The sequence below is a fragment of the Melanerpes formicivorus genome, unplaced genomic scaffold (genome assembly GCF_026170545.1).
Source record: "Melanerpes formicivorus ecotype bairdi unplaced genomic scaffold, bMelFor1.0.p_v2 SCAF_2868, whole genome shotgun sequence".
In the NCBI taxonomy this organism is placed as follows: Eukaryota; Metazoa; Chordata; class Aves; order Piciformes; family Picidae; genus Melanerpes; species Melanerpes formicivorus.
In genome coordinates, this window is record NW_027145219.1 from 1 (window position 1) to 22,044 (window position 22,044).

General features: G+C 40.2%; 1 protein-coding gene across 1 annotated transcript; it reads left to right on the top strand.

Moving 5' to 3' along the window:
- The first annotated feature begins 14,546 nt into the window (after positions 1 to 14,546).
- On the top strand, positions 14,547 to 20,908 carry LOC137440366 (interferon-induced helicase C domain-containing protein 1-like). The gene is made up of 4 exons (XM_068136653.1): positions 14,547 to 14,592; positions 15,072 to 15,770; positions 17,507 to 17,663; positions 20,543 to 20,908. Exons 2-4 carry the CDS (start codon positions 15,321 to 15,323, stop codon positions 20,731 to 20,733), a joined length of 798 nt encoding a protein of 265 aa, XP_067992754.1. The 5' UTR covers positions 14,547 to 14,592; positions 15,072 to 15,320; the 3' UTR covers positions 20,734 to 20,908.
- The last annotated feature ends 1,136 nt before the right edge of the window (positions 20,909 to 22,044 follow it).

Genomic DNA, 22,044 nt, shown 5'->3' on the forward strand with positions numbered 1-22,044 from the left:
AAATATCACTTAAGTTTAGCTTTACAGATACTGAGAAAAATCTATTCTGGGAATGCTGGTACAAAATTTTTAATGACTTTAAGAATATTTGCATTACTAACCTCTAGGTATCCACATTAGCTATTCTGAATTGCCTTGCAGAAAAGCCCATCTCCTCAACTGACTGTTTAGGAGACCAGATTTTTTTAACCAAGAAGCTGTACTGCTACATTTAAATCTTGACTCACTAAGAATTCTGTTTCTAGATACATACACTTCAATATCTGAAGTAATTTTTCTTTTATGGAGACCCAAAGAAAACCAGCTGACTTTCCTTTAAAATAGTATTGCAGACAAATTCCCTTTTTGATGCACTAACTTATTTGCAACTGTCTCTGTATTATTACCTGCTGCAACAGAAAATATGCTCTCTTTGTCAGAATCTATTATTACCTTTATTTTTCATCCTTCTCTCCTTTGCTCTCTGACACACCATTCTTTGCTGGCAGCTCAGCAGCATAGCCTAGAGCATCTTAAAATATGGTTACAGAATTTTGATCCATCCTACACTATAATTTACCATGTAGTTTCACTTAATTTTAAATTGCCCTATGCTCAGGTCTGTGGCTTTTTTATATTTTCACTCTGCAGTTCCATTACTTTCAATATTTTTCATGGCAAATACTACGACACACACTCAGCCTTAATTATACTTTAGTAGCTCTTCGTTGGCATTCTGTGCTGTATATTTTAGTAATCACCTTAAAGCCAGGTTTACTGCATATTGCTTTCTTATTCTACCATAAACCAATCAAAACATAGTGATTTTAATTTCTAAATACTATGTAGTACGTTAAGAAGATATTTTTAACAGGTAAGCTTAAATTGCTGTAATTTCTAATTGCAGTAAATTCAAGTAATCTAAGGAATTGTAAATGTCATATAATTAAGCAGCTGCATGTTTTCTGTCAACAGTAGCCTTCCAGTTACTCTTTTTTTTCTGAAATTTTAAGCTCTTGAAACTGCTTGTATCTCAACTTTACCCATAGTTTTATCAAATCAAGTTCTCAGCATTTTCCTGAGTGAGAAAATTTAATTGTTGCTAATAAACTAAGATTTAAATTGTCATTAATTTTATCAGTCACTTTATTCTGTAACTCTTGTAATGTTGTTATAAATGTAATAGTGATTTGTGATTTGTGTTAAAAGATATAATTTCAGGGTGTCCTAGGACCAAGGTTGGAGAGGAGCTTTTCATGCTTTCAGGATACTTTGGACCCTACCGGGTCTTCTATGAATGTAACAGGCAATAACCTTTCCTCTTTATATCAGATCTGGCCTGCTGTACTAAAAATTATGGTTACTTCTTCCTGAATCTTTCTCTGCCAGCTTAGAGGCTTGCCATAACATTCCTATTATTAAATGGTCATAGAAAGCTGGAAAGCCACTGTACAAGGAATACATCCTAGAGCTATCTCTGTTTCTTGTCTTTAAGAAATTAGAATTTCACAGGGGCTGTGTGCTAAGCATCTAAGGTTCTGTTCATTCATCCTTGGGTGGCATGACATGAACTTGTTTTAAAACTTGGAGAAAGGAGGGAGAAGTTGTATATGCAATGATATTGAATAAAGAATACTAGAGGCATTCTTTGAAGCATTGGGAAAATCCAATCAAGTGCTAACAAAGTAAGAATGGAGCAACTTTAGAGTTAATTCAGTGCTAATGGCAATCTTTGATGCAAGTCCTCCCTTTTATTCACTGTGATGTTAAGGCCCACTTTTAGTAGATGGAAGCTATCTAGCTGGCGGCATGCTTCTACTGCCATCGACCCCTGCATCATGCTTGTGTGAGATGAACAAGCAGCAAAGAAACCAAGGTTGCCAAACAAGAAGACAAGTAGGACACAACTGATTCTTGTGTCCAAGTTTTGGCCTTTCTTTGTGAGAACTGATGCCACAAAACCAGCTTCTCCCAATAAAGGAAGAAGCCTCATTCTAAATACCCTTTGGACAGACCTTTTGGATTCATTTCATAGACGTTTTTATAAAAAAAAGATAGAGGCAATGGGCAACTCCATCATGATAGAAAATAATATCGATGTAGCACCTGGTGAAAGCAAAAATCTGCTAGCACAGAATCAATTCTGCTGTAGGGAGCCCAAGTCATAACACTCACAACATTAAAGGCTGCTGACAAAGATTTGTTTAGTGTGTCAGAAGATGAGTAGCAATACAGAAGGCTGTATATCTATATTACGGTCTGTTGTGGCATGTTCTGTAGCCTTCCAGCAGCTGGGGAGGCACAGGAGGCATTACCTATTCCTGGTTTTTTGTAGATCTTAGCAAGACCATTTGAAAATCATTTCAGTGCTATGAAATTTTAAGAACGAACAACATATAAATTTATGAAAAGGGGAGGAAAAAGAGAGAAAACTACTAAATCTGAACATCAGCAATGTTCATACTATGAGGCCTGAGTAATTCTGAATACATTTTTACAGTAAGGAGACTTGGGCTTTTGTGTAGGTTTTTTTTAATGATATCAAAAATTCGATTCATTTTCTAACTGTGGAAAAACACAAATGTGGTTTTCTGCTTATTTCAGTGCATTGTATTAGTATTGGGAATGCCAGAATTAATTGTGGGATGCATCAGAAACTGTCACATCCTCAGCCAGTACAAATCAATGTAGTTACAATGAAGAAAGAACATTTATTCCAGTTAATTTGAACCAAAGGCCTGGTCCCCCATGTTACTTTTTGTTTGCAACAGAAGGGATAGTAGTGGAATCATTCTTAATGCAGCAAAAACACCAAGGGCAGGCATGCAGATATCTCCTGCAAAGGAAAGTCAGCAAGCTTTGGAAGGGCTCAGTACTCCCTCTTCTGTTCTTTCCTGTTTAAGACATGGGCATGACATACCAAGCAATATTTTTTTTAATAAGATGCAGGTCCCTCTTGATTGCATCTACAATGAATCTGCTAAAAAATACCCATTTCTGACCATGAGTTCACTGATTTTGTGTTACTCTCTAGGCTTGAATCCCAAATGACTGCTGACATCCAAACCATCCTTCAGCTTCTGCAAAGGCAGTCAACACTCATTCCACCTGCCTATAGCATGGTGACTGCAGGTGCAGAGTATCAACAGCCAGCAATCCAGGTGATAAAAAAGCTCCAACCTGCAGCATCAATAAAAACAGACAAAAGTTTCAGTCCTTCATCTCAGGTATGTACGTGTCCAGTAAGATCAAAAGAGATTTGCTAATCTTTTTAGCTTCTGATGGAAGAAAGGTATACAAGTCTAAGTTCTTATTCATTAGTTTAAGGGATATAGTTTTATTATTTTGATGTAGCACCTCCACAGCAGATTTAGATACCATAGTTTCAGAGGCCACATCATCCATGCAGATACATGGATGGATACAAATAATAATTTTATAATCAGACTGATTTACTTTATTATCATGCTCTTCACAGAAGTTAGCAGAAATCACAAATACTAGACACAGTTATAACCACAAACATTTTCCAAGCATAATGCCTGCCTGCACTGATACATATGCCTTAGATCCCATTTATGAAGTCCTGACAGGCACCGTGACTATGTTTTCATAAATACATAGGCCAAACAAGTCCAGCTGATGCAGCACAATGGTTATACACATAGGGAAGTGCAAGGGACTAAAACCATTCTTATGTCCAGTTCCTTGCTACTGCTGGAGCTATGAACACACAGACATACCTGTGTTTCCCTATGCATTTACCACTTCAGTTGTGTCAGGTAAAATTGGATGATTTTCCAAATTTGTTTGGGATTTCTGAAGTTTAATAGCTTGGGCATATAATTTCCAAACAGTTGCACTTGATGATCTTGGATGACACTTCTATGTTTCTCTGATTCTATGTAGCATAAAATTAGTAAATTAAGCATGCTTGGCTGTGCCATATTCCTTATGCATATGCTGGAACACAGGTAGTCACAGTACATTCACCACATCCAGAAGGCATCATAAAGATTATCAGGGCAGCAAATGTGCAGTAGTAGTAGTTTGCAGTAGTTTTTGTGCACATACCTGCACAAAATGTCACAGAATCACAAAGTGTTAGGGGTTGGAAAGGACCTCAAAAGATCATCCAGTCCAACCCCTCTGCCACAGCAGGATCTACTAGAGAAGGATCACCTCAAGTAGGTCACACATGAACGCATCCATGAGGGTTTTGAATGTCTCCAGAAAAAAAACAGACTCCACAACATCTCTGGGTAGCCCATTCCAGTGTTCTGTCACCCTAACAGTGAAAAAGCTTTTCCTTATGTTGGACACCCTCTGCAAATATCATCAGGCACACTGCATACATCATATAAATTCCAAGTTTAAAAGTAAAGAACTGAGAGCTGAGTCTGGAATCCAAATGGTCATGGTGTTCAGAATGATGCAATTCCAGAGTTATGTTCTGAAACAAAAGCACAAATTCAAGAATGTTGAAATCCGTACTCTTAGATCAGGTCTCAACCATACTCAGTCCTTCAGAAAGGGCTGTTTCTATGCATATCTTGATGTCATATAAGCAAGTCTGAGGAGGGGACAAGATATCCAGGCTTCTGCAATTAATCAACAGAATTGCATTTGATTGCATTAAATCAAATAATGTACTGTGCAAAAATATTTCAGCACACTGCTTTATTTTCAAACATAGCTTTCCAGCAACCATTTCAATGCACTAATTTTGAGCAGAACAAGAGCCTGGAAGACACCAATTGAATTACTATCATATTTCTTCTACTTTTCAGTGTCCTGAATTTCTAGACCTTGAAAAATCGAAACTTAAATCCAAAGAATCCCTCTCAAGTGGAGTGCATCTTAACACAGCCTCAGAAGACAACCTGGCTTCTTTTTTAGCTCAAGAACATGACCAGCCTGTAGCATGTCTCCCACAACACTGTAAAACTTATCTCCAGCCAGTTAGGCACCCTTCCTTGCCAGAATCTTCACTAAGCACTGTAGAAATCTTGAGTCTTCATAGGCATGTTTCTGATCCTGGTCTTCCAGGGAAATAATACTTTTATACTGTTACTTCACATAAAAATGTAAGTGCTTTCGATGGCTGCTTTTCTTTTTCTTTTTTTGTTTTTTTTTTTAAATCCTCTATACTTGACTCAGGGGCTACAAGGAATATACCATTATATGCAAAAGTACTGTATATTTTCCTAAATCTGAAGCTTGTAAGGTAAAGCTGAGCATTTCCGATGTAAATGTATATATATATATATATATATATATAGACAGACACACACACTAATTCTATGTTCCAAATGTAAAACTGCCAGCATTCTCAAGGCACCTTATTTATTTTATTTATTTTTTTTTAAACAACAGGCATGTTCTGAAATAACAGTTTACATTGCATGGAGATTACCATTTACTGCTATCATGGAAATAGTATTTTATTGTGAATATGTCTTCAAACCAAATAATAGACCAATAACAGTAATTCACACAGAAATTTCTCTTGCCTGACCAAGCTAAAATTCAAGCAAAACGTTCTTCTAGCTCACTTTTGAAAAAGGATTTATTTTTCTCTTTGTGAGCTTTTTACAATTAATGACAATTATTCTGAATCTAGAGAAAAAATAAGATAAGCAATTCTTCTGGCTTTGGAACAATTAGGGCAGAGGAACCAGCCTCCTTACAAACCAGTTAGAAGTAGGGATGTATTTTAACAGACGGGGAAACTCTGCCTCATGCTGGGAAATACCACCCCAGGTTGCATCAATAAAACTGAATTAATTGAATAATTTGCTTAGAAGACTTTAAATAACAATAAAATAAAAAAGAATCAACGTAGAAATTAGCTCTCATGAACAGACAGCTACTCTTCATTCGTCACACAAGCATAATCAAACCCAGTAAATAAATCTAATTTTTATGTAATACAGAAGACCATGTTCCTTTTGTTCAATGCAAATTAGTATCAATCTGTTCAATTAAAAACTACTTGACACATTTGTGTTTTCTAATTATTAGGGCGGTTGTTTGCAGTTACCTGTTTGTACTGACTGACCCCTCTGCAATGATCCTAGATAGGATATATGTATATGTGGACGCACGCCACACACACATTCCTGTATGTGTGAACGTGTGTATTTTATATATGTACATACGTGTGTATATATTTATATACACATAGGCACAAGTGTGTGTATATACCTACACTTACATGTAGGAGTATAGATATAGATATATATATATATGTATATATGTAAAATCACTTTCAGGAAAAATTGTAAACTTTCTTATTACAAAATGAGTAAGATTAGCTTGTGTCCAAAGCTGACTACATTAGAATAAAATGATTTAAGGTCTGTAGGCTTTAAATACAGTATGTACTGTATATGCATAATGCTTTGTGAATACTTAGATTTAATTTTATTAAAATATTATTCTGCCTCAAATGTTGTGTTTATTTTAGAAGGAACTGACCTTTTTATTACTGTTTTTAAATATTTTAAAATGTTCACATGATTTTTTAATCTTAAAGCTTTAATGTGAAATACCTCTAAGAAGAGAACTGCTTTCAGAAAAGGATGTAACCCACTTACTGGGGGAACAATTCAATTTTAACTAAAACCAAATTAATCTCTCTGTTATAAACCAGTGTAATGCAATAAATAGTGCTTGACCCTCACATTAATAGATACATACATTGCACGTTGCAGTCAGAATACTATCTAACACATTTAGTCACACACAGCTAGTAGATAAACCCAAGGTGGCTAAATCTCTCATTTAAAATTAGTGAGTGTTGAGCTACTGAGCAAGACTCTGCTTTACCTTTGCATATAAAGATACAAAAATTGATTAACTGAATAGCTTCATAAGTGAATAAAGAAGCCAACCCTTCCCACACAAGACCAAATTTTCTTCTGCCTCGTGCTACTGTTGACTGTTGAAAGGTCCAAATGCTACAATGTGCTGACTGTTGTTAATCTACCACTAAGAGGAGGCCTGCACTGCTCAGTACCTTGCAGGATCACACCCTGGATGACAGCATCATTGGGTCAGTCAGAATGTCTGACTGCCTATACTCCATGGAAACAGAAGTGCTAAATAACAAAGTGAAATTGCTTCTGCTTTTCTTTTATTAATATTTTTTTAATAGCATGCATTACCAACTTCTGCTCAATCTCAGTCTAGTAACTAATATTAATGTCCGTTACAATAAACAAGCTGGCACATTTTCTAAAAAAGTATTTGTGGTTATGCTCCCCTTAAAACAGTCTGATTTGATTTAAAAATAAAATTAGCAAAACCAGCATAATGCATGAGCCTTGCTTTACAAAATGCATTTACCCAATTTCATCACTTGGTATTTCACATTAATGCAGACTGAGCCAAACAAGTGGACTGGGGAAGGACTGTTGGGGGAAAAAGACAGCAATTTCAATTAGTCCATAGTGGAGGAAAACCTCTATCCCTTACTCCCTTTCCTCAGTCAGAAATACTTTCTTCCTTCACTTCTTTATATTTATCAGGAAGAAAAATCTCAAATGGGGGCAATTAGGGAAGACTTTGCAAAGTTATGAAGATTATAAACTCCTTAGACATGCTCCCACTCCGTTCATTCAGTAAACAGATTCTCTGGTTGCATCACAGCTGCTGCCCATGGATGGATCTTTTCCTGATGCAGGCTGTGTCCTAGCAATCATCTCTCTTGTGAGCACAGGTCATTCACAAGAGCTTCTGCATGACTCACCAATATGAGTAATACGCAAAAAGTAGAAAAGCATTACATGGCCTCTGGCTGCCTGCTTAGGTGAAGCAACTTGAGATTTGTCCACAGATGAAGTATGTCCTCCTATCTGAGAGCAGCTGACCTATGCTGGGCACAAACAGAATTGCAGGAGACAGCAATAGCAGCACCACAAAAGGCACAATTCCTCGATTGTAAGTTGTATGTTACACACCTGCAGATAAGAAGCTTTGATATTTCTATACTCTCCTGTTAAATATTTTGACAGTGTAAACACTAGTATTTAAGGTTGGTCTTTTCATACATTGGCTTAAATCAGAGAGAAAATCATTCTAATGGAGCCAGCAATGCAAACCAACATCAAAGTTTTAATGAAAATACTGATAAACTGCAAAACTGATTAGCATATTTTTCATCAGATTGGGAATCTAGGTCAAGTAGGCACCTCCTCTCCATTCACCTACAGGCCCTTCCTGTATTTACACACAGAATTTTTGTGGCTTCAATAACATATCAGCATTTTCAGAGTCACTGAGATAATGCAGCTATTTATTTTATTAAAGAAAACCTATAATTTTTCTCCACAAAAACTTTTGCACAGACTCCTCAAATGCACCAAAGGTGATATATTCCAAGCTAGCTGTACCAAGAAATAATGCATAGCAGTTTGTAATCCGTTGGTACACTGTCAACTTCAAACACTTCACAGAATCTCAGAATGCCAGGTTGGAAGGGACCCCAAGGATCATCTTGCCAAATCTTTTTAGGTGATAGTATAGTTTAAGTGACATGGCCCAGCACCCCAACAAGGTGAGTCTTAAAACTGTTCAGTGTCAGGGAATCTGCTACTTTCCTTGAGAGATTATTCTGAAGTACTGATGTCTCCTGAGAAGCTTGTTACTGAACCCCATTGCCCTAGTCTCACTTTCAGAATAAACACCAGAATTTGCATGAAAATACTGGTAAACTGTAAAATTGATTCAGGCTGGAGACAGACATGGTATGCATCCATTGGTATATTTTCCAGACATGGAATTAACTTTTAAGTCACTACTTACTTACAGAAGGTCCTTTAATACTCTGAATGTAAATTTCCTTTTTATTATGGATATGTACTTAGACCATACAGCAGTCCCAATGTTATTTATATACTGTATCTACTCTATACATTGTTTTTTTTCTAGACTTGAAAAAGAATGTAGTAGAAGTTAAACAGCAAATAGCATGGGGGGGGAACAACAAACCAAGATCCACAGAGTACAACACATATGAAAAACAAAGGCAACACTGAGTTTTATCCATGATGCTAAAGGAGCATGTCCCAGAGTTTGTAATTGCATGAAGGCATCACAATGGCAAGCTTACTTTTTCTCACTGCACCTCTATGTACAAATAGTAGATAGAACTGCATTATTAATGAAGAAACATTTTTCTGCATCTAGATATTCTAGATATTTGGGGTTTTTTTAAATGCCCAATGGGAAGTTCTTTGATTATTAATGAATGTAGAATATGGCTATTCTCTTTGGAATGGAAATTAGATGGTTCAAATTAAAGCCTCTCTCAGGAGGCATTTGCCCCTTCTATGCATTATTTACATTCTCTATACTGATACTTTCTGATATTGTAAAGTTGGAAATACAAAGAATGTTTTGAAAACTTAGTCTAGATAAATACTTAACTACAGTGAGCTGTAGCAAGTCCTGTTTGTGTAACAGGTTTTGTATAATCTAGTTAATATAAGTTATTACTTTGCTTTCAGAAAAGATCTCCTGGAAAATTGTTTGCTATAGAAATAAAAGTACTTGTATACTGCACAGACAGTCAATATTTTATATCACCATGAAAACTAAATATGCATAAATAAACGTAAAGCACTTATTTCAGTCATAACCAATATGATGTGAACGTTTGTGACTGACTCGAATTTAGTTACTGTAATGCAAACACCATTAACAGGGTTCCCAGAATGATATATTTCTATATCAAAACCACTGAGCAAAATAAAATTTTAATTACATTTAACACCAAGGGAACAAATGTAAAAGAACAGGGTTACACAGGACAGTGTGATCACTGGCTGGAAGCACACAGAGCAGAAATACAAAATTTGTCATTTTTAGACAATCCTGTGCACACAGTTATCTCCTTGTGCCATATTAACATCTATCCCTGAAGTAGAACTGGAAGTTATATCCATGTCTAGTCCCTCTAACTTCACCAACTGAGGAATTAATCTGGATAAAGCAGCTCACAATTGCTTTCCATTGAGGTCCAAATTTGCACTAAACACTTTTAGCAAAAGTGCTGTTTAAGTATCTATCTTCATAGTCAGACACTTTCACTGCTTGAATAATTTTCTTTTTGAGAGCTGAACAGCCATTGGAAGCTTTTGAGGTAAGATGAGCTGTTAAAACAAACAAACCAACCAACCAACACCAAACAAAACCAAAACCCAAACAGTTAAAACAAACAAACAAACAAAACCCCACTACATTCCCAGATCTCCTTGGAGGAAAGCTTTAGGTGGGATTAAAAAAATACAATCAGTTGAAGACCATTCTAACTGTATTGAAGTAGCATCACCTGAACTTACCTCACAACAACAACAACAAAAAAAAAAGCCACTGTATTGCAACATGGTCAAGCAAAATAAAGTTTTAACTAGAACATCTTGGGTTTTTCATGGAATCCACTTCTCTTGTTTCTCCAAACCAGCAGAGCTTTTCAGAGTATGCCACTACTAATGACAAAAATGCATACAGTATTCAGGGTATCTGATGTTTTACTTGTGTAAGCAAGCTACCCTACCCATTTATAAGACACAGCTTATTATGTATGGACATAGGCATTTCCTTTTTATTAAGCTCTTGAGCTTAAGACAGAAATTTGTCTGGAATTAGACATGCACAGACAAAACCAAAAAAGGCATGCTTCTAAATATAGTAAAATGCAAAAAATACTTCTTCCTATGCATCATGCACTTATAAAGTATTTGTTCAAAGCACAGTCTTAATCAAGCAAGAAGGTTAAGAACTGCACAGTAGCTCCCATTCACAGCAGTTCCTCCAAACATGAACTTTGACAAGTTGGTGAACCTCTTTTCCTCCAGCAGTTCAGAATGTGTAGTGTCATGGTGCCCTGAAAGAACTTGAAGAGGATGTAACAGGTAAGAGATTGGAGATTTTGGAAATGTGACAAGTACAATGACACTAACCAATCAGTGAGATTCCAAAGGAATGGCCTGCTTACATCCTGACAGATGGAGGGACCCACAAGTTTAAATGATGAAAAGCATTCACAAAATTGCATGAAGATATGGTCAAGGCTGTTTCTGCTTTCAGATTGTTAGCAACAAAACTGATTCCTCAATCTTATTTCATAGTACCAGTTACAGCATGTCCAAAAATCATTCAGTCAGCTGAACACAGTGCAGTTTGCTGCCTACATTCTACTGAGAACCTCCACATTCCACTGTGGTGATCCAGCAATAACCTCCCATAACAATGAAGTATTATACCACTAACAAGCAGGGATATTGACAGTAATAATCTGCAGTAGAATAGAAGAGAAGGGAATATGAAATACATAATTATGCTTTCACTATTAAGACGTAAAATGAATTATATGTTAATGCTAAGACAACTACTAGGGGAGGCTTAGATTGGATATTAGGAAAAATTTATTTATAGAAAGAGTAGCCAAGCATTCAAATAGGCTGCCGAGGGAGGTGGTGGAGTCATCACCCCTGGAGGTGTTAGGTCAACAGTTAGACTCACTGATCTTAAAGGTGTTTTCCAACTGAAACCAATTCCATTATTTTTACATATATATTTTGATTATTTTGTTACAGCTGCATGCGTTATGTTAACCACACCTTCAGGAACGACAACCATATAATTATTCTTTTGAGTAACTGTGAAGTGTAATGGAAGCTCTGATTTCCAATTCATATACTGCTAGTGGTCAGCTGGGTGCATAGCAGATTCACTAGATGTTTTATTCAAGCACTTAAATGACTAAGAAAACTGAAAGGCCATCACGCAGTTCAAGTTTTACAGGTATAGTAATGCAAGGCATGTCATACCACACAATCACCTGAGAGCAGCATTGAGGTTACAGCGACCAACAAGAAAAAGTGACAGAATACAAAGCCCATGGCCTTGTAAAAATAAACACTAGACTGAACTAGTCAGATCAGCAAGTCTTTGGGAAAACTGGAAGAGGAAAATGCAAGGGTTTTGTCCCAAGTTGCCAGTGTTAGCACAACCACAAATGGCTGGCCCCAAGCCCACCCGCCAGCTGAACCTGCTAACTCAGAGCAGCTATTGGGACCATGACTACTGCACTGCCTCAGGCCTCTCCAGCAGCAGGCAGCTTCCTTCTGGAACATAGAGATCCTAAATGTGACTCCTGGAGATGTTGAAGCATCTACATTATTTTCAAGTGTGCTCCAGCCTTTGCTACTCAGCTGTCACCCCAGCTGTGGAGTTTAGCCTTGCTGCGAATGGGAAGCAGCAGGACTGGCAGCTGCCATGGCACAGCATTTCTGCCCTGCTTCCCAGTGAGGGAGGTTCTTAATGTCATCCCCCACCCCTGTCACAGTCTTTGCTTATGAATCCTGTGACTAATTCCAATGTCCTGAGGCTTTACAAGAAAGACTGATGTGCCATCCAGGTAAAGTGCTGAAGATAGAATTAAAAAGCAATGAGAGGGAAAAAGGAGCGAGACTTCCTTCAGAAATCTTTCAAAGGAAACTTGCATAAAGTAATGACAAAGTAAGACTGAAACCTGAAAGTAGAAAGGACAACAATGAAATGAAAATAAAACTAAGTTCTACAAAATCTTGTAACTGAAGGAAGCTCAGAATGCTGTAGCACATCTCAATACCACAGGCAGCTGAGGGCATGAATCGAATTACAGGAATTTTGGTCTGGGAAATACCCTCTGGGGATATTTGGTTTCCTTTTAAAAGCCAAATCCTGCCAAGGCAAGTCTTGAATTTCTGTTGAGGAAATGCTCACAATTTCTCTGGGCAATATATTCCAGTGTATAGCTGGTTTTACAGTGGAAATTATCTTTTCTTATATATTGACAAAAGAAGAAACATGTGCCAACTGGCCCTTCTCCTGTGCCCCCTTGTGAAGAGGGATGCATCATTTAGGAGCTCGAAGAGTCCGGCTGTATTTTACAGAATCATATAATCACAGAATAATATGGGTTGGAAGGGATCTCCAAAGGTCATCTAGTCCAATAACCTCTGCAGTGAGCAGGGGCATCCTCAGCTAGATCAGGTTGCCTAGACCTGTGTCAAGCTCACTTTGAATATCTCCAGGGATGGGGCCCCAAGCCCCTCCCCAGGCAACCTGTTTCATTGTTCAACTATGCTCACGGTAAAGAACTTGTTCCTGACATCCAATCTAAATCTACTCTTCTATAATTTGAAGACATTGCCCCTTGTCCTATCACTACATGCCTTTGTAAACAGTCTCTCTCCATCCTTCTTGTAGGCCCCCTTCAGGTACTGGAAGGCTGCTATTAGGTCTTCCCAGAGCCTTCTCTTCTCCAGGCTGCACAACCCCAGCTCCCTCATCCTGTCTTCGTAGCAGAGGTGCTCCAGGCCCCTAATAATTTTCAAAGACATGAGCCTTCTTTTCTCTAGGCTGAGTAAATCCAGTTCCTTCAAATAAATGCCAAGTTCTGCAATCCTGGAAGCACTGTACTGGAACTCGAATCAACCCTCTACAAATTTTCACTCTCAAAGGGTCCAGGACCAAAGCTAAACACAGTAACACAGTAATTCTGATACTTTCTATTTACGCTATCACCTTGCTACAAAACATGCTATTGTGTCAAGAATATTCCACCTTACCTCAGACTCACACCGAGGCTCCCTAAAATCCTGCAATGGAAACCAAGCCTGCTTCTGTACACTGGGTATTAGAAATTCTATACAGTATCACAGCATCACAGTATTGCCAAGGTTGGAAGAAACCTTGAGGATCATTGAGTCCAACCTGTAACCACAGACCTCATGACTAGACCATGGCACCAAGTGCCACGTCCAATCTTCTCTTGAATACCTCGAGGGATGGTGACTCCACCACCTCCCCGGGCAGCCCATTCCAATGACTAATGACTCTCTTGGTGAAGAACTTTCTCCTCACCTCGAGCCTAAACTCCCCCTGGCACAGTAGGGTGGTGAGACAATGGAACAGGTTGTCCGGAGAGGCTGTGGATGCCCCCTCCCCAAAGGTGTTCAAGGCTAGCTTGGATAAGGCCATGAGCAACCTGTTCTAATGGGAGGTGGCCCCTGTCCATGGCAGGAGAGTTGGACCTAGGTGATCATTAGGGTCCCTTCTAACCCAAACCATTCTCTGATTCTCTGATTCTGAAGCTCAATGACATCTACTGTGTGGGTGAAACCATACCTTAGAGAGGCTGTTACAACAGTCTCAGACTGTCCAACAAACTTGTCTATTAAGTTTATCACATGCACCACAGCCTCCTGCTCTGTATGCAAGCTGTGGTTCCTCAAACAAAAAGGGGGGGGGGGGGGAGGGGGGGGGGAGCAGGAAAAACATACAACACTCTTAAAGACATATGTAAAGTGCACAATTACAGTATACAAGTCAGCTTTACTTCCCTGATGGCCTTTTGTGGGTCTGTATTCTGCAGTAAGGCTTATTTTTCAAAAGCTTCTGCACCATTCAATTCACAGGGGTACCACTACTGGAATGCCTGATGTCGGTCGGTGCCTGCCTGGAAAGCTTCCGTGTGTGGAAGACACTGACACACCAGTGACTGGTCCTAGAAACTCATGAGCTGTAAAGTGAAGTCCGTGTTTACAGCCCCTGTTCAAGGTTTCCTTTTAATCATTCATCAGAGGGCTGGAGCACCTCTCCTATGAGGGCAGACTGAAAGAGTTGGGGCTGTTCAGTCTGCAGAAGAGAAGGCTCCGAGGTGACCTAATTGTGGCCTTCCAGTATCTGAAGGGGGCCTACAGGAAGGCTGGGGAAGGACTTCTCAGGATCTCAGGTAGTGATTGGACTAGGGGGAATGGAATGAAGCTGGAGGTGGGGAGAGTCAGGCTGGATGTGAGGAGGAGGTTCTTCACCATGAGAGTGGTGAGACCCTGGAATGTGTTGTCCAGGGAGGTGGTCGAGGCCCCGTCCCTGGGGGTGTTTAAGAGCAGGCTGGATGAGGCCCTGGCCCGCCTGATCTAGTGTGGGGTGTCCCTGCCCATGGCAGGGGGGTTGGAACTAGATGATCCTTGTGGTCCCTTCCAACCCTGAATGAAACTATGAAACTATGAAACACTGAGCCGCGCCTTTCCCTCCAGGCGCCGCAGCCCTCGGTGACGCCGCGCCCTGGCCGGCCTCCAGTGTCAACGCACCGAATTCGCAAACGAAACCGAAAGCGGCGCCGGGACGGGAAGAAAGCGAGACAGGTCAGACCTGGAGACGACCCGAGGTGGCGTGGAGCGGAACACTCTCCTCACTGACGCCGATCCGGACTCCCCCACTGCCGGAGACGCCGCGCGGCCGGACGTGCCCCAGCGACAGCAGAGAAGTCCCGGAGGCCAGCAGCGATGGTAGAGTCGTCCCGAGACGAGCGCTTCCTCTACATGATCTCCTGCTTTAGGCCGCGGCTGAAGCAGTGCATCCGGGTGCAGCCGGTGCTCGACCAGCTTTTCTCGCTAAGCGCCGAAGAAAAGGAGAAGGTGCGGGTGGCCGCCTTGCAGCGGGGCGATGTGGAGGGGGCAGAGGAACTGCTGCGGGCCGTGGAGCGGGGGCCCCGCGGCTGTGGCTGGTTCCTCGAGTTCCTGCAGGCGCTTGAGAAAGGCGGGTGCAGCCTGGCCGCCTGCTACATAAATCCCAGCCTCAGCCAGCTGCCCTCGCCGGCCGAGGAGGCCGACCACGACCTCTGCGTGCAGTTGGTGCAACTACTCCACAGCACGCTGGTGGATAAAATACGGACCGTAGAATTGGCAGAGAAGTGCATGGAGATGGGCATCTTCCAGGAAGAGGACCTGGATCGGGTAAGTGGCCTGCCTGTCAGGCCAGGCACCAGGCAGTGCCACAGACTGGCCCCCACCAGAAGCTGTGGGTCACATTGGAATCCACAACTAGAAATGGCTTTGTAAGTGCAAAAATGAAAGGAAGAGTAACCAAACTTGTCAGAAAAGAGAGATGGTGCTCCAAGTAAACCAGTGAAGACTGTTGGCAATGGGCCAGCAGGTAGGATGCCAGCTAAGAAACATTGAAAGAAAAACGTCAACAGAAGATTAAACTCTCTAAGTGGAAGGAATATGGATGGCTTTACTGTGAATTATAATTTTGACACTGACCTTAGGATCTTGTAGAAGATCATTATGTGTCTTCTGCCCCCAGAGCCATACCAGGAAGTAGTAATGGTCTGTAATCTTGAGTTAAAATAAATCAAAACCTTCTGCTTTTGCCATAGGTTCACTAAGCAGTGACATACTAAACAGTGACTGAGCAGAAATACCAGTTTGACAAGAAAGAGCAAGAGTTAACTTTTGAAATAATTCATCAGTGTTTATTCTGTTTGGCTAAGAATTACTTCACTAGCATGAAAGTTATTTGGAACCCCAAATATTGGACACCCAGAAGCACTGTTAGAAGAAGCTAAAATAATACTTGCCATAGCAATATGGGGAAAACTGGCAAAATAACTACATCATATTTGCACTCTGAGCTTTTTAGGTAGTTTCTCAGTTAACTGACAGCTGTATAAATGATTTCATCTGATGACTGTTAGGTAGCAGTACAGGCTGACTACACCCTCATGGATGAGGAGCAGACCATGGTAACACAGTAGAAATAAGCAGGGGCCTCAGGACGTTACTGGCTCCATTCTTTAGTAATATTAAGGCCCATGTCTTCCCCTGGATTGCCTTTTTGCTGCTGGTATTACCATTAAGTGCATCATTGTGCTTCACAGTCAACAATGACATGCCAGTTTGAACTACAGCACCTAGGCTTTCATTTTTTTGTTACCTCTTCCTGCTTACCATGTACTCCCTTCCAGTATGCAGTCCCAGTCTGAAGTGCTCTCTCTTAATGCCTGCCCATTTTCTTGCATATCAAGATGGAGGATTCTTGAGTCTCAAGAACACTGCCCTTAAGGACTGAACACCTGTCTCAGGGTGCTTTGCTTTTGGCATGGGCACTTTTTTCCTCATGTGATCACATATCAAGCTCTGCTCATGACCACCTTGGAACACTTTTCCATAGCTTCTTTGAGGGCAGTAGCCACTTCTCTAGATGCTTAGCTATTGTCTCTTGAAATGGGAATTGAGATGATGAAGGCAGAGTTTAAGGAAAATGTTGCATTTTATGTATGAGGTCATGTGCAGATTAAGTCTGAATTCTGATAAACTGCATGAATATCACTGCTCCTTAATCAAGGTAAGCTATTCCCTAAACCATGAGCACTAGTTACTATTCCATTATAATAATAATCATTATTATTATAGAGTAGTGTTGTTATAGCAATTGCCCAGTATTACCAGTCTCCAATTAAATTTCAGGTCTCAGGAATTTTATATATCCTGCCTAAAACCAAATGGGATAAACATTAGGACAGACAAAATTGCAGTATGTTTCTTCTGATAAGTGCCAGGCCCACCTTAGATCCTCAAGTTTATTTTAGTGATGACAGGGAAATGGTTTTATACATACACTAGTCTTACCAACTTCCCTGAACCATTTCCAAAGTCTGAAGATTGTTGTTTTTTCTTATTTTCACCAGATCCATACTGTTACTGACAATCGTGGGAACAGAGATGGTGCAAGGGAGCTGTTGAGCAGAATAGTGCAGAAGAAGGACTGGTTCTCCCATTTTTTGCTTGCTCTGCGTGAAACCCAACATGGAAGCCTTGCAGATGAATTAAGTGGAAATACAAAAGGTAGTAATTTATTTCAGTAGTACTAATGAGTATCTCTTTCTTCCTTACTGCTGCTTAGAATCATGGAATGCATCACGTTGGAAGGAACCTTTAAAGGTCATCTAGACCAACCCCCCTGCAGTAAGCAGGGACATCCCCAACCAGATGAGGTTGCTCAGAGCCCCATCAAGCTTGACCCTGCATATCTTAAGGAATGGGGCCTCCACAAACTCCCTGGGCAACTTGTTCTATTGCTTGACCACCCTGACAGTAACAAACTTCTTCCTAATGGCCAACCTGAGTCTACCCTTCTCTAGTTTACAACCATTGCCCCTTATCCTATTTCTCATGGCTTTGTAAATCATCTCTCCCCAGCTTTCTTGTAGGCCCCCTTTAGGTACTAGAAGGCTGCTATAAAGTCTTCCTGTAGCCCTCTTTTTCTCCAGGCTGACAATCCCCAACTCTCTCAGCCTGTCTTCATAGTAGAGGTGCTCCAGCCCTCTGATCATTTTTGTGGCCCTCCTCTGAACTGCCTCCATCAGGTCCATGTCTTTCTTGTCTTGAGAGCCCCAGAGCTGGACACCGTATGACCAGAGTGGTTTCATCTTCCTGTCTGCTGGCCATGCAGGATGTGACTGGTGTTCTAGGTTGCAAGTGCACATTTTTGTCTTGTGTCCAGCTTCTTGTCCACCAGTGCTCCCAGGTCCCCTTCTACAGGGCTGCCCTCTGTTATATCCTTCCCCATCTTGTATTGATAATGAAGATTGTCCTGACCCAGATGTAGGACCTTGCACTTGGCCTTGTTGAACCTCATGAGGTTCACCAGGGTCCACTTCTCCAGCTTGTCCAGGTCCCTCTGGATGACATCCCATCCATCTGGCATACTCAGTTTAGTGTCATCTGCAAACCTACTCAGGGTGCACTCAATCCCACGGTCTGTGAAGCAATGCAGGGTTCTCAGATTCACTTGTTCAGAAATTTCAAAATCAAGTTATATAACAGCTTACTCAACAGATTTTTAAACACTAGAAGTCTTTATTCAGCAATAGCAGCTGTTCAAGGCAAGGTTGTATGAGGCCTTGAGCAACCCTGTTTAATGGAAGGTGTCTCTGCCTGTGGCAGTGGGGTTGGAGATAGATGATCTTTAAGGTCCCTTCTAACCCAAACCATTCTGTGTTTCTATGCAGTATATACTTGCAATTAAAATCAATCCTTACCTTTTATAACCTATTGGTTTTCAGTGTGATGTTTTCATAATTCATAAAACACATTCTGAAGCTTCATTTGACGAAAGAATAAAAACTTTTTCAGGATCCCTGCTTCACCAGAGGGATTAGTGTTTCCTTTATAGAGTGGTTTTCAAATATATGTGGCATTTTCCATCACACTGCAGTATATCTCCTTGGGAACAAGATATTCATAAGGCTCAATACTTTGTGTAAAATATTTTATAATTAATAAACTAGTAAAGAGATTACCAAAGTGAAGATAAAGGAGAAAGATTTGGCTACTCATTTTTATTCCTGTAAAATGATTGTTATTGTAAAATTATCCCAGTGCTCCCCTGGATCCTAAAATAAGAAAAAGTAAGCAGCCCCCCAAATACTCTGTCCCTAATTTTTACTGGGCTCTACATATGTTTTATGAAATTTTTTGAGATTAAAGCATTTTTACAGATTTCTCATTTACCAGACTTGAGGAGCTCATCAGGATTATGTCTATGGACTTCTGGTTGCTGCATATGGGACAATGCATTAAGATTAGGTTATGAGGGTTGTGAAGGTGTTTCTTCCAGTTGAGGACAAGGATCAGCCAGTCTGCCAGACACAGATAAGCAGCTGTCATGTTGGACCATGATGGTCAAAGGTGACTGAATGTTCCAATCTGTGGGATGAGACCAACCAAGCTAGTTCTATGTGCAAGTCAGATGCTAGGATGGTCCTGATACTCACTTTGTGTTGCAGCTTTGTTAGGCTTAAATTTTTGTCTTTGTTACTTTGCTATCAGTAAGGTAAACAAAGTAATAGATACATAGCAAATATATGAGCTATTAAATCCTTTTACTATTTTTATTTTTCACTCTTTCCAAACTTTGCATTTCTGAATTTTCAGTATAGTACAGATCATATAGGGTAGAACTTAAATTTTAATTAAGTTTTTTGATGCAATGCTCTATAGGTTTTTCAGTAAACTTGGGCAACTCAGGCCCTAAAAGAAACTGTACAGATTAATATGCAAAGCATAATTTTTTCTGTGCTCAACACTGTGGTGGGTTAACACCTTTTTCTGAAAACAAAAGAAGAAAGCAGGGTGGAGGGCTTGCGGGTACTTTACACTCCCTGAAGGGCGTCTCCCCCCTGGGAAAGCTGAGTCTGTTCCACTCCCCCCTCCCTGCCCAGCAAGGGTATAAAAAGCAGGACCTCATAGCTGTTGGAGCTCCTTTTTGGCTCCTGCCTCTGCTGGATGAGAGCTACTGCAACTGCTCTCCTGATCCTCAACCACGTGGCTGGACCTGATCCTTCTCCCTGCTGCCTCTGCGCCTCTTCAGAGACAGACTGGTTTTGTATTATTTTTTTTTTTTCTATTCCCCTCCCATCCATTCTTGTTCCTTGCCCTTGTGAACCTTATTCCCTGTTATTGCTATATATATATATATTTGAAGGAAAAAAAAATTATTTGCCTCTCTACTTCCAAGCTGACTCCAGATTGTTGATTAGTGGATTTGCTCCTTACCTTTTTTTCCCTCCTCTCCCTGTTTGGAGGGAGGGGGGGGGGGGGAAGTGGGGAAGAGATTCTCAGCCTTTTCCCCATTTGAGCTTTTAACTCTCAGTTAAGGCTCAAACCACTACAAACACTAAAAAGAAATTAAATGGTTGATAGTGCCTTGGAATTTTTTCTAGGAACAGAGAACAGTCAAAATGGGATGAGGAACAGTACAAATGAAGAATTGGAGGATTTGAAACAGCAAGAAAATGTGAATGATAGTTTCAACAGTGAGAACAATACATTGGAAACATCTGTTGGAAAGAACTCTGTCGCTTCAGGTATGTCCACTAACTGGTATTTTGTACTGGCAACCATTAAAATGTAGCAGCATCAAGTAACCAAGAGAACATGCCTGGTGCATTAGATTAAATCTTGCTCAAAATTCAGGATCATATGGTACTGTGTAGGTGAAGGGCATGAACAGGAAAAGTAAAGGTTGGTTTTTGTAGTCAGTTGGTTTGTTTGTTTATTTGTTGTTTGTTTTGTTTTGAAAGCACCAAATTCTATTTCTCCCAGTGAAATTTTGGAAGTAGCAATTTTAAGGGTCAGATCTACAAACTTGTTCAGTTCCAAAAGTTGCTCTAGAACAAGAATAGTTAAAACCAAATTAAATCCTGCCTGAAATTATTATAGTGGGCTTACTGAGCCAAAGGAGTAAGACAGCTAAGGCTGCTCTTTTTTTTTTCCCTTTTTTTTTTTAACTCAGCCAGAGGAGTAAGACAGCAAAGGCTGCTCTTTTTTTTTTATCAAACATGAATAATTTTTTTAAAAATTGGCTCTGAAAACTGCAGCCTTTCAGTGTGCAGCAGTACCAGCCTATTTCTCATTCAGCATGATATTAACAGCATATCGCAATGTTTTGTAGCAAGTAGTGAATTATTAACTACAGCAAAAATACCAACTTGGTTTCCTTGGATCGGAACATAATTTGCCAGTATAAAGGAGAGATGCCAGATACTTAGTGATGATTCAGAATGGATCAGACTGAGTTTTCCTCACTCTTAGGATCATTGCAGGGCATGGCTAAGACTCTTAATTGTAGTCTTACTGAAGGCAGAATTAATTGCTGTTAGCCTGACCTCTTAACTGCCTCTTGTCAGGTTGAGGGTTACAGATAACTTCATCTATTAGCTATTAACTAGCCTGATATAAGGTAATTCTAGCCTGAAAACTATGGTGTCTGTAGCTCTGAACTGTATTGAAATTAATAGACAAGTGGGTATTAGCAATTTGTGCACTTGAGCAGATCAGTTCAGTGAAATGGTGGTAAGGGTGTGCATACTACATGAATTCTGGCAGACTGATTTAAATTTACCTTGGTCTGGTGTGGACTGTACACCTGCAAATGGTTAGAACACACCTCATTTTGCAAGAGAGCTGCTCAGGACTGGCACTGGGACCGGTGTGCTCAAGCCAAGAGGATGATCAAGTTGAGTGCCTGTGGGTGAGAATTAGAGGGCAGGCAAACAAGACTGACATCCTGGTTGGAGTCTGTTATAGACCACCCAACCAGGATGAAGAAGTTGATTAATTATTCTATAGGCAGCTAGAGGCTGTCTCAAGATCGCCAGACCTTGTTCTTATGGGTGACTTTAACCTGCCAGATATCTGCTGGGAATTCAACACAGCAGAGAGG